Source organism: Emydura macquarii, unplaced genomic scaffold (assembly GCF_026122565.2).
Source record: "Emydura macquarii macquarii isolate MOO-44397 ecotype Brisbane River unplaced genomic scaffold, CSIRO-AGI_Emac_v2 contig_2473, whole genome shotgun sequence".
NCBI classification, from domain to species: Eukaryota; Metazoa; Chordata; order Testudines; family Chelidae; genus Emydura; species Emydura macquarii.
This window is the reverse complement of record NW_027132610.1, coordinates 37,623,027-37,635,646: the sequence shown is the minus strand read 5'-3', so window position 1 is coordinate 37,635,646 and position 12,620 is coordinate 37,623,027. Positions and strand designations below refer to the sequence as shown.

At 39.0% G+C, this 12,620-nt stretch overlaps 1 protein-coding gene across 1 annotated transcript in view; it reads left to right on the top strand.

Annotated features, from left to right (window-relative positions):
- DIS3 (DIS3 homolog, exosome endoribonuclease and 3'-5' exoribonuclease) overlaps positions 1-7,308 on the top strand; it is a 29,161-nt gene extending 21,853 nt beyond the window's left edge. The window contains exons 16-21 of the mRNA XM_067563225.1: positions 299-455; positions 2,253-2,467; positions 3,946-4,114; positions 4,702-4,860; positions 5,422-5,544; positions 6,761-7,308. Coding sequence (XP_067419326.1) covers positions 299-455; positions 2,253-2,467; positions 3,946-4,114; positions 4,702-4,860; positions 5,422-5,544; positions 6,761-6,841 — 904 coding nt within the window. The 3' untranslated portion in view covers positions 6,842-7,308. The remainder of the gene's footprint in view (positions 1-298; positions 456-2,252; positions 2,468-3,945; positions 4,115-4,701; positions 4,861-5,421; positions 5,545-6,760) is intronic.
- The last annotated feature ends 5,312 nt before the right edge of the window (positions 7,309-12,620 follow it).

The following is a 12,620-nucleotide window of genomic DNA, read 5'->3' as shown; positions in this document are numbered from 1 at the left end:
TTCGAGACTTTTTTTGGTAATTCTCACCTGTCCCCCTCAAAATAAATTGTAGGATTCATCTAGAATAACTTTTTGCTTCTCTCTCCCCCTCTTTTTTGGACCTGTATAAATACATAGGTTTGTATTTGCATATTTTAAAATTTTGTCTACTTGTTTGTATAAATGATCTAAAATGCTAGTTTACTATGCTCAGTTTTAGAATCTTGTCAGAGGTAGTAAAAAGACTTCTTTATTCAGCACTTAAGCAAATAAAAAATTGAATATTCCTCTAACATAGCAAAATGTTTCCTATTGACAGAGAAACTAATTCCATGGTGGAAGAGTTTATGTTACTTGCCAATATCTCTGTAGCAAAAAAAATTCATGAGGAATTCTCAGAATATGCCTTGCTCCGGAAACACCCAGCTCCTCCTCCATCAAATTATGACATCCTTGTGAAGGCAGCACATTCCAAGGCAAGTTTTAACATTTTAGAATAAAGTAATTCTCAATCAAGGGCTATTCCTTGCTGATCTGGTGTGTAAACCTTTCTGTCTAATGAACCACTTAAGTTCCAAAGAGAGGCTCTACAAGTGAAGTAACTTGCGTTTCTATCTATTATTTTGCGTATTGTGTTCTGATTTTGTTTTTAAAGGCCAGCATGTCCCTGCAGCATTTAGTCTGTGCTTCTAGAAACACCAACCCATTTATCAAATACCTGTTTTTAAATGAAGGAAGCAATACAACCTTACATCTTTCATAGCTTTTCCCTCTCTAGTCTAAGATCTCTCTTTTTAAGGTAATTATGTTGGCTTTAATTTCATTTATGCTGGTAATGTCTTTTTGAGTTACTTAAAGGGAGGGTCAGTGACCTGTGCTTAATGGGTTCCGAAAACATATTACTGTTGGAATCAAGAAATAAGCATAGTATTTCAAATATGAACAATCAGTGGTTTAACATAAACTAGGGTGGAAATAAACACCAAGACTACTAACCTTAAAGTTACACATTCTTGTATAACCCTTAAATCAGAGGGATGAGTTTAGATTGGAATTAACAGCAGGTCTGAACTAAAGTTATTTTGCCTTTAATGAAAGAAGTTGAACTTCAGTCTTTTTCTATGTCTGCCTGCCTTAAGTACTTCTATGTCCCCCTTTTGAATTGAACTTCTTTAAAAAGTTATTACTTTTTAGAGGCGGTGCACAATTTTTCAGCTTTTCTTCCTTTTCTGCTCTTACTCTAGTGCACGGAGCAGGGTGCTGTGATGAAAGAACTCCCAGGTTCTGCCCTCAACTTGGTGTGGTCTTGGATATGTCACTCCACCTCTGTTTTAGTTTCCTTAGGTATAAAATTGGGATGGTAATTTTTGTGTTTCTAATCTGAAGAGTGACTGTAAAAAGAACACCATTTTACCCAGTAGATTTGGTCCCTGTGTGTATTCACAGTCCTGTTTATCTACTATAGTGGCTAAAATAAGTTTTAACTACTGTTAACATAATAAAGCCAATACTGCTATGGAATAATGAGTTAGAATTTGTTATGCCTTGTATCATCAACAGTCATGTTTATAAAGATCCAATTACAGCACCACCACTGAGGACATTATTTGACCTGATAGCAGGTTGAATTGTAGGGTTGGCACTTGAAGAAACTTTAAAACTGAGCAGACTTCTCTTTCCCCTACTTTTTTTTCCTGCATCTCATCTTCAATCCATTGCTGAATGAAGAGATGAAAAATCAAAGTGCAGCTCAAAGAAATCATAAAATTATTAATTTTAACAAGGTCACGTCCTTCACCTTCCCTCTGCTACCTTGCTAATTAGATCTGACATTTTGCTGAATTTGTAATATGTTGACTTTTAGGCCTTTGCTGCTGGCCCATCCAAGTCTGTGTGCAGCATCAGATGTTAGTTGTAGTGATCTCTATCAGATTATCAGTGCTTCAAAGGTGATTTATCAGATACAGCAGAGGTTCTCAAACTGGGGTGGGGGGCAAAATGTATTCTGAGGGGGTGTGAAGTTAATGGGGGGAGGGGAACCTTACTGTGCACATTCAGAGCTGGGCAGGCATCCAGAGGTGGGGCGTAAACTACTACAGACATGAAGAAGGGAACGCAATCAAATAAATTTGAGAACCACTGAGAGAGAGTAAGTGGGGTAGCACATACGTGATAAGTTTGGAAATGCTGAGATGGTGCAGTTAAATTCCTGCATACTGCTTTGAAAAATTAAGGATTTGACAGTAATGTAGCTCTGGCCTTTTTTCTTACAGAATTTGGAAATTAAAACTGATTCAGCAAAGGCTCTAGCTGACACATTAGACAAAGCTGAGTCTCCTGCTTTTCCATATTTGAATACGCTCTTGCGAATCTTGGCCACTCGCTGCATGATGCAAGCTGTCTACTTTTGCTCTGGAATGGATAATGATTTTCATCACTATGGCTTAGCATCACCTATTTATACACATTTTACTTCACCCATCAGAAGGTAATTTATTTTATGAAAGTTTCAAAGGAAAGACAAGAGAGTGATGTATCCATTAAAAATACTTTGTATAGTGTATCTTGGTTTCAGTTTTAAAATACTATGTCTGATAACTAACAAAATCTCATGGTAGTTCATTCAATTTTATATTCGAAGAGGCAGTGCTCCTGTCATCTTGGTGTGACTCCTACATTTGCTGTAACCCTTTCTCATGGCATCAGCCTCAGAATTCAGATTTCAGTCATACATACCATAAAATAAGTCTGATTCTGTATTTTAAGTGGAAAGCAATATGTCCTTAATATATCATTCTGTTGCATAAAAGCACATTTTTGGATCCATTTAGGATGAGACATGCCAAACAGAACCTACAGCTGAATCCAGCTAATTATTACTACGTAGGAGCTCTGCTGCAGAATTGGGGTGTAAAATATTTTACGGGGGTCTAATGTGTATATATATATATATATATATATATATATATATATATATATATATATATATATATAAAAAAAGCCTTAATTTAACATTCAGTTAATCAATGACATCGCATCTGTTTATTGCACAGGGAAGCAAGTAACTTACTATGGACGTAACTGAGAACGTAATGTGGAAACCAGGTGTGCATGCAAAGTGTAATTCCATGTACATGATTTAAAATAGGGTTTATTTTTACATTTTCTCTGACATACAGGTGAATCTAAGTTTTACAGAAACGACTTGTGTTTATCTTTTGCTCCTTAGAAGTGTATTTAAGGCAAATGTGTTGTATATGGGTAATTGAAATTCCTATGGAATACATATGGATAACTGGCCGTAAGTTGTAGAGCTGTTAACAATCCAAGGATAGTATGTCAGTAGCCAAATTGGATAACTTCTTGAGTTAAGCAAAAGTTATTGTCCTGCCATAGTCTTATACATAATCAAATTCAGTTATGCTCTGAAAGTCAGTAAAAGTTGCATTGGCATTCCATGCTGAATCAATCATTCTGTATTAAATTTGCTCAATTGACAAGAGAAAACTATGGCTTAAGTGGTAGTGTGCCCCTTGAATCTGGAAGTCAAACTGTTTTTGGTTTATACATCACTAATAATAAAAAGCCTACAGGTGGAACATAGTAAAGAATTCTGTTGATGCAGAAGTCAAAGTAGTCCAATTCACTCTTGCATCAATATGCTAGCTCTGCAGCAGACCTTTTTTGTCACTAGTGTAAGCAAATATGATCTTGATTCACACAGGGAGCTGTTCTCTTGAGTAAAGGTGATGTTCTTTTTATACAGTTGTTTATTGACGTTCACCCGTGCACTCATAACACCAGTTTAATAAAGTCCTTTGTCTGGGATACACTTTTTAAAAAACTTGAGTAATTTCATTTATACAAATAAAATGAGATTTAGAAACTCCCAAGAAATGAATACATTCTGATATATTGGCTCAAACTTCTGTCAGTGATTTTTTTTTTCCTATCTCATCCCTGCAGGTATGCTGATATAATAGTACATCGATTATTGGCAGTGGCTATAGGGGCAGACAGTACTTACCCAGAACTTACAGATAAACACAACCTAGCAGACCTGTGTAAAAATCTCAACTACCGACATAAAATGGCTCAGTATGCACAAAGAGCATCAGTTGCATTCCATACACAGGTAAGTAGCTTTGAGAAGGGCTCACGGTTTTCAAACTGTAGGAAAGATTGAACATTTGTAATAAGAGCTACATTTCTGTAGGGAATATTTTGGTGTATGTGCAGGGCAATAACAAGTCAAGTTTTGAAGCATGTAAGGAATGGTTCAGGGCCTTGAGTACAGTGTCTTTGGAAAACAGAAGATTTTAACATTAGAGTGCTGGTCCTGAAAAACATGTTAATTTTACCTAATATAATAGATAAGGTAACTGCAGGATTACCTGGTGCTTCCGTTTTTAGAAATACCATATATTCTACAAACTACTGTTATATATTTTATACCAGAAAAAAGCTTATAAACAATACATTTTAAATTAAAATACCTTTACATTTAGCACAGGATTATCTAAACCCTACTACAGCAACTAATAGCAAAATGTTGTGAACAGCCCCGATACTTTAATACACTAATTACAATGTCTAAATGAATAGTATGAACATGCTTTGTGATTGTTGACAATTGTCTTCATAACAAGCCATTATCAGTGTTTAACAAATCTTTTCATTGCCAAAACATTTGTTTTCATCCTCATGATTCATCTCTTACAGTTGTTCTTCAAAAACAAAGGAGTAGTGAATGAGGAGGCGTATATTTTATTTGTAAGAAAGAATGCAATTGTGGTTCTAATTCCCAAATATGGATTAGAAGGAACTGTCTTCTTTGAAGAAAAAGATAAACCAAAGCCAAAGCTCAATTATAATGATGAGGTATGATATTTAAGTGATCTTTTTTTAGTTTGGCTTTTCATTTGATAATGGGGCAGGAATTACCTAATTCAGTATTCTAGTGGTTAGATGCATGGAATAGCATAAGGGATTGTATCCTTGAATATTATGAACTAATCTGTAGTAACAGCAATTCACTTTCATGCTCCTTCCTTGTGTGAAAGCTTTTAAATACAGAAAGTTCGTAGGGAGGACTGGGTTAATTAATTCTTAATGAAATCCAGCTACAGCATAACTATTTAGAATTCATTTTTTATTCTTTAATTTGGGTGATACTTTGGACAGTCAGTGTTCTCTCTTAACTGACATTTTTAGGCTTGTCTTTAAGAAATATTAAAACTACAGGTAAACTTCCTCTGGGTGTAGATTGTGTGAGCATTAAGAGTTGTGAAGGGTGCCCCCTGTTGTAAAACTGGGACAATATAGTTGATATAAAAAATAAGAGATACAAGATGTTGGGGATGAATCGTAAGTCTTGAGTATTCAGATATAAAGCTCCATGTTGGGGAGAAAAAAAAAGTTAAAAATACTGTGACATTTCAGGTACCCTCGCTTACTGTGGAAAACGCAAAGTTTTGTATGTTTGACAAGGTTAAAGTGAACATCATGTTAGATGCTTCCAACATCCAACACCAGAAAATTCGTATGGTGCTGATAGAACCCAAGGTAAGGCATAGATAGGCTTTACAATTCAAAGCAACATATCGTGTAATTGTCTTAAAACTGTTGTATAGTAAACATTACTTCTATTTATTAGGAGATTGCAGTAACTCAAGTCGCATCTGCTTTTAACCACAACAAATCTGATTTTAGTGACAGTTTTTTAAAACATTCAAAGTGGCTTCTGCATGCTGCAGGAGCCATGTATTTTTAAAATGTAGATATTTAAGAAGAAAGGATTCTAAAGTAAATTTCACTTCCACAAAGCACCTCTACCCATTAGTGGGAATTCCACTGGTGGATCAGAAGTAATACATAGCTTGAACTTCGTAGCTCTACCCCACAGACCATAAAGTGGTAATTGACTCTCTAAAAGAGATACATTTAACATGTCTGCTGATGTTAGTTTGAGGGTCTTTTTTCAGAGTAATAATATTACTACTCTTAAATGATGATTTAAAATTCTATGGGCACAATGAGAAGTTTAGCTCATGCAGCTATTGGTTTATTAAGAATCATAAACTTAATATAGAAATGGCTGTTCCTTTTCACAGCGACTTCTGTATATTTCCAGCTATCTTTACCTAGAATAAATTTCATACAGAAATACCATGTTGTAAGAACTATAACACAGTACTAGCAGTTAGCATCAAGATTATTCTGGATCTTGGCCTCTTCTCCATTACATCTAAGACACTCGTATTTCACCTCTTTATGCTGATAAGTTGCACATGACACCCCCAATAAAGGATTGTGGTTTTCAATTGTTATTTACAAATTTTAGAGATTTAAGTAATAAGTGGTAGAAAAATGTGAATTAAAAACAATATAGTAAATGTTAGTACAGAATCATTTATGATTTGGATTATTTTAGGAAAATGTTGAATGTTTCAAAATATGTTAAATCAAGATCTTTGAAGTCTGTCAATAGAAGACTTTATTTATAATTACTTTTAGTCCTAGTCTTTGTCCTTACTCTTAATAATTTCCACCTCACTTTGCACTATGATAGCTATAGCAACATCATGACATTTACATGAGGACTTAGACTTGTCTTGATACCTACTGTTACTCATTTCACTGAAATGTGGTCTGTGTACGTACCTGCATGTAACTTTTTCTAATTCTTTTAAATCCATCTCTACTATTTATATTTTTGACGAGACAGCAAAGACAATCTTTGCTTTAACCTTTTTCTGATATTTTTTCCCCTTTGTGATAGATACTAGAAAGTGGTGTTCCAAATCAGACCACAGAGCTGAGCACTAACAGTGAACCAGAGAAAAAGAAGCTGAAAAAATAGCTGCATTCAAGCCACTAATAAATAAATAAATTACCTATTTTGTGTTTGAAGAGGAAATTTGTAAATTGAGATATCATACAACTTCAGTTTACTTTTAAAAGATGCATTTTAATAATTTTAAAACTATTTGTTTTTATTTAACCTCTTGCGCACCTCATTTGTAATAGTTTTAATACCACATATTTCAATGTTTTCATCTTACGGGTGAAAATAAATACTTCTGTAAAACGAAGAACATTCTCAACAGCAATTCATTATTGTAGCAGAAGTGGGAAATCAAAGGACAAATGTGTAGGGATGTGTACTGTACAGACATCTTAATTTGTGTTGTCTAATCATCTTGTCCTGTAAATATTACTGCTAATATTTCTGATCACTTTTGTAGTGTGTTGGTACAGTTCCACTCAGGAGGAGCCTGCAGAAGTCTAAAATATGCTTTTAGTTTATTAAAAAACTATGCAACCCTATTACAGTTCACTTTGAAATCTTTTTACTAGCAGTGCTAGGGGACAATTGAAAGATTCTTTAAAAAAAAAAAAAAAAAAAAAAAAAGTGGTATCCCTGGAAAGGCCTTACTTTCCAGCTCAGGCTTTCTCCAATCAGTGTGGTCAAAAAGGTTGAGGGGGGGGACCCAAAAACTAAAATTGAGCTGCTAGGACCCAGCAGTAGCCCAGACCCAAGGGAGGAGGAAATGTTCTCTTCTGCCTCCTCCCCTGCTGTGTACTAATATTAATCCCGGTCTCCTTCTTCCCCTGCTTCTACAGTCCTAAGCCCAAGGGCTAAATTCATAAAGGGAAGTTAAGTGGTGCACCCTCTGCCTTCTAGTTTGTCACACAGAATCCTCAGCTGCTCAGGCTCCCGATGCATTGTATGGAGAGAGTTAAATGCTAGGAAAGGGATTCACAGAAGCCATTAAGATGAGCAGGGCTGCCCAAGCTAGCCCATAAGGAGTGCTGAGGTCTCATCCATTCCTCAAAGGCAATTACACACCTTACTCAGGGCTGGAGCAAAGCACCTCCCTCTGTTTGGAATTCTCCCCCATGAACCTACTTTGGACTGCAGGACCTAAGCTAATGGAGAGCCAGGGGATAGGAGAGTCAGGTACCTCTTCCCTAGAGCCAGTGACCCCTTAGACTGGTTGGAATCAAGGACTTTCTTGTTTGTGGCCATATAGAATATTGCTGTTGTGTTGTCATAACCCTTGATTTATGGCAGCAAACTAGCCAACCCCTGTTATGGCTCACAGTTCAAGAACATTTGTTCCTCTATGTACTAAGTTCTGAAATCCCCCCCAACCACCTCCAATGTCAATTGGACAGCCTGGGATGGCAAGAGTGCTGAAAGGATCTAATTTTTTGTTTATAGTTTCTACATTAAATGGTCTTGAAGACTTTTGAATGTATAAGTCAAGATTCTGCATTGTTTTCAAAAGTGGGAGTGGAGTATGCCACCATGGATGTTTTTATCCCCTTTCCAGCTGTTTCTGCCCTAGCACCTCTAAGCCTATACAACTTTTTCATGACAATCTCTCTTTAGATTAACTTTTAATACACCATTTAAAATTAGTTTTTCTCCTGCCTATTATCGCACAATTCTATGACAGAGGGGCCATTCCTCTGTGCTGTGGTTCAGCGTTGCACCACAGCTGATGCTACTCATCCTCTTTTCCAGTTTACTGCTCAAACTGCTGCTATGGCAGCAGCAGGTAGGGTTGTAGTTGGTTTATTCCCAACTGTTTCCTTTGGCAGTTTTAATTTCTTTTTCAAGATGTAGAAAGCAATTTATAATCTTTCTTCCTCTATCTCTTCCCTGCAGCAGAGTGGTCTCAGCCATCCAGATCCACTATTGCAGTGCCTCCCTTCCAAGAATCCTCTGCCCTCACTTAAATCATGTCAGAGCTCTTGGTCTGTACATGGTCTGTACAGTTAGTCTTCAGCGGGTAAAATTATGCTTTACCTGTTCACAGGCACCCATGCTGCCAGACGATGGAGCTCAGTCTGAGCAGCATCTTAGAGCTTCTTGGGGAAAGAGTTGTCCTAACTCAGGGGTTCAGGACCCCTCAAGGGATCACAAGATTATGAGGGGGTCAAGCTGTCAGCCCCATGCATGGCTGACAGCCATAGCCCTTCAATTATAGGTGGCTGGAGAGCAGCAGCTGCTGGTCAGGTGCTCTGAAGGCAGTGATGCTCCCAGCAGCAGTGCAGAAGTAAGGGTACTATGGCATAGGGGTGTGGGTGGCATGGCATGGGAGGGTTATCACAGCCAAAAATATTTTCAAAGGGGGGGAGGGGTCTTAAAAAAAGTTTGAGAATCCCTGCACCTCCTATACAGAAAAGCCCAAGCAGGAACATCTGAGCATTTCAAGGGGAGCCTATGACTAAGAGTCATCTACCTAGAGCAGGGGTAAGTCCCCCAAAATCCATGCCAAAAGGAAAAACCCATTAACGGATCCTTAGTTACTGAAGCAGGTACTCACTGCCCTAGGGGGAAAATGAACCCAGGACTTAAACGCCTTTTCCCTTCTTCCCACCACCAATCATAATGCTCACGTTCCTATCCCACCAGCAGAAGAACCCCAAAGGGGACATAATTAGAGGGTGCACAGTTCAACAAAAAGGACCCAAGAAATCACAGCCACACAAGGACTCCTGCACAAACAGGCACAAAACCAACTGATTCAGGCTCTGAGCAGGTAAGGTGAAAAAAAGTACTTCCCTCTCTTCCCCACTGCCCCCCTCCATCATGAACAAACTTGCTACTGTGTGCCTCAAAGTGGCACATCCTACAGATCCACCCAGCAGAGGCATTAGATAAGCATAAGGGCACTTCCTCACATGAGAAAGCAATTCCACTGCACCCCTCCAATGCTGATGCAATCAGGAAGAAATACCCTGACACAAGAAAGCATAGAGGCAGGCATGCACTTAAACATTATAGGATGCAAGAGCCCAAAATTGCCATCACAGAAATACAAAAGGTGGATGCTAGGATAGTGTCATTAACAAAAGACTACAATAATCCCATTGGAAAGGGGATTTTCCTTCCCAAAAATACAACGGCCAGAAAAGCAGAGCAGCCCTGGTCACTAGCTGCTTTGGAAAAGCTGTAACTCATGGGTGGACCATCTAAAAGCCCTGGATGACAAGGACCAGCCTGAATTCAAGAAAACAATATTAGTAGCAGCTTTCTTCACAGATATGCTTTTTGAGGTAAGAACGACCTTACTGGCTTTGACTAATAGTCCATCTAGCCCCGTATCCTGTCTTCTGCCAGTAGCCAATGCCAGGTGCTTCAGAGGGAATTAACAGAACAGGTGATACAAAACAAATCCTGTGCTCATTCAAATTCAGTCTCCTGTTCGGCAAAAAATTGAATAAGATAGAGGCAGATGGCATATCCAAAGTGAAGCAATTCTACACAGTGCCTAGTGAAAGGACTACAAACCCAGCAACAGATTTTTTCTATTGTCATCAATAAACTACCTAAGGAAAGACTGTGTGTGTGTGTGTGTGTGTGTGTGTGTGTGTGTGTGTGTGTGTGTGTGTGTGTGTGTGTGTGTGTGTGTGTGTGTGTGTGTGTGTGTGTGTGTGTGTGTGTGTGTGTGTGTGTGTGTGTGTGTGTGTGTGTGTGTGTGTGTGTGTGTGTGTAAATAAAATATATAAAAAATAAATCTCAGAGGAAAACCCTGGATCAGGGAGCAAGACCTGAGGTGGCAGCAGTACCTTTAAGAGCTCACTATGACAACAAAAGACTGCCTCCTGGCCACTTGTAATCTGGGAGGCACAATATTCTATTTCTCAGAAGACTGGGATCTCTTGAGCATGTACAAATGGGTGAAAGTAGTAAGCAGTTTTGGTTACTCCCCCAAACTAAGGGTCTGACCTCCATTCCTGCTTCATCCAATCACTGATATCAAGAACCCTATCAAACACTAGCCCCTGCTACAGGAAATCTCCTACTTCCTGGATATAGGATTAATAAAATCAGCATCCTCAGAAGAAAGGTTCTTAGGACTATACTCAATAGTCTTCATATCCAGAAGCACACGGGGGGAGGGACTTCAAATGGATGAAGAAAATTAGATCTAGAGACACTAGCACAGTCCCTGTACCAAGAGGATATCTTTGCCTCACCTGACTAAGCAGATGCCTAGATAAATATCCCCATACATTCATGTCACAGTCATTTGAGTATGTATGGCACAGCTCACTATCAGTACAAAATACTGCCATTTGGCCTTTCATCAGCCTGCTGTGTTTACTAAGATGCTCTTGCAGTGCCACAGCTCTTACATGAGATTGCTTCAAGCAGACGGATTTGTGATAAACCCCAGGGAAAGCTCACTGATCTTGTCCTCAAAGATAGCTCACCTGGATACAGATGAGCCACAGATGTGCTAAATGCATTAAGTCTATTCCTCACTGAACAGATTAATAAAATCCAGGACCTGATCTCCATGCTCGTGAGGAACCAAAGACAGTGCATAGCTCAGTGGCTGCAGCTAAGCCTTCTTGTTTCATGGTTAGGAACTACACCATTGATAAAATTCCACATCAGGTGTCTCCAGAAGTTTCTGCTGAAGGTGTAGGACACCAATAATCTGGAATACAGAACAGCACAGGAAATGTATTGCCCACCTTTTTCCATTCTAAATAGTTATATACCACACTCACTGACAGGAATGAAGCCATCATCTGTCATGTTTGTTCTCTTAGAGCTCAGAGCAGAAAGTGATGAGGTTTGTGACTGTCCTTCATTCCTCATTTCATTCCAGATCCAGAGCCACCTCAAAGGCAACCACATGCTACTCAAGTTGAACAACATCACCACAGTGGTGTATCTCAAAACCAAGAAGGAACTTGAGAGCACCACCTCAAAGGCAACCACATGCTACTTACATCACCACCACAGTGGTGTATCTCAAAACCAAGAAGGAAGCAATAGTAATAATGAAATGGGTGGAGAATCCAATTTCTGCAAGAGCAATGCACAAAGGGAGAACCACATCGGAAGGCAGATTAGCCCAGCAAACATGCAGCCAAAAAACAACTCAGAATGGTGTCTGAATCAGATAGTCTTCAACATGACCTCTCAGAAATTTGGCATTTCAGCAGTCAGTTTGCCAATCACAAAAACAGAATGGTGCCAAAATACTTCATCATGGAAGCAGATCCAAGGTCAGTGGGTATCATAGGTGGCAGAAGAAGCTGCTTTCCCACCACTTCCACTTCTAAGGAAGATTGCTTTCTCTTGCCTTATCTGCATTGGCTAAGGAGACCATGGTTTTCAGACCCAGAAGGCTTATTTCAGATTGGCTAGAGCTGAAGTCAGACCAGTTTTCCTAAATGGGAAAATGGGATCTGCCAACTCAGAGTCCCCACTTGGGAAAGGAGGAGGGAAAGGGTACACTTTATCGAGGCCCAGAGGCCCTGAGGGACCTGGCCCAGGCTGCAACCCCCATAGGTGTGTGTGTGGGAGGGAGCCCATGTTACAAGTTTGTACTGGGCCCAAAAAATAATGCTTGGGCCCTGCTGCCATTGGATTAGGGTGGCTACAACCATCCTCCTCTTTGAACAGCTGTGGCACTATTCTATCAAAACCTGCTTCCTGGTCACTAATATGTCCGCTAGATGAGCTAAATAAGTAACCTTCTCCAGGCAGGAGCCACATTGTGTATTCCACTATAACAGGTATTTCTAAGGAGTCCAGAATCTTTTACCAAGCAGTGTAATCCTCCTCCTGTGCTTTGCAGGGAGCGATCTTCCCATCGTTCTGTTCA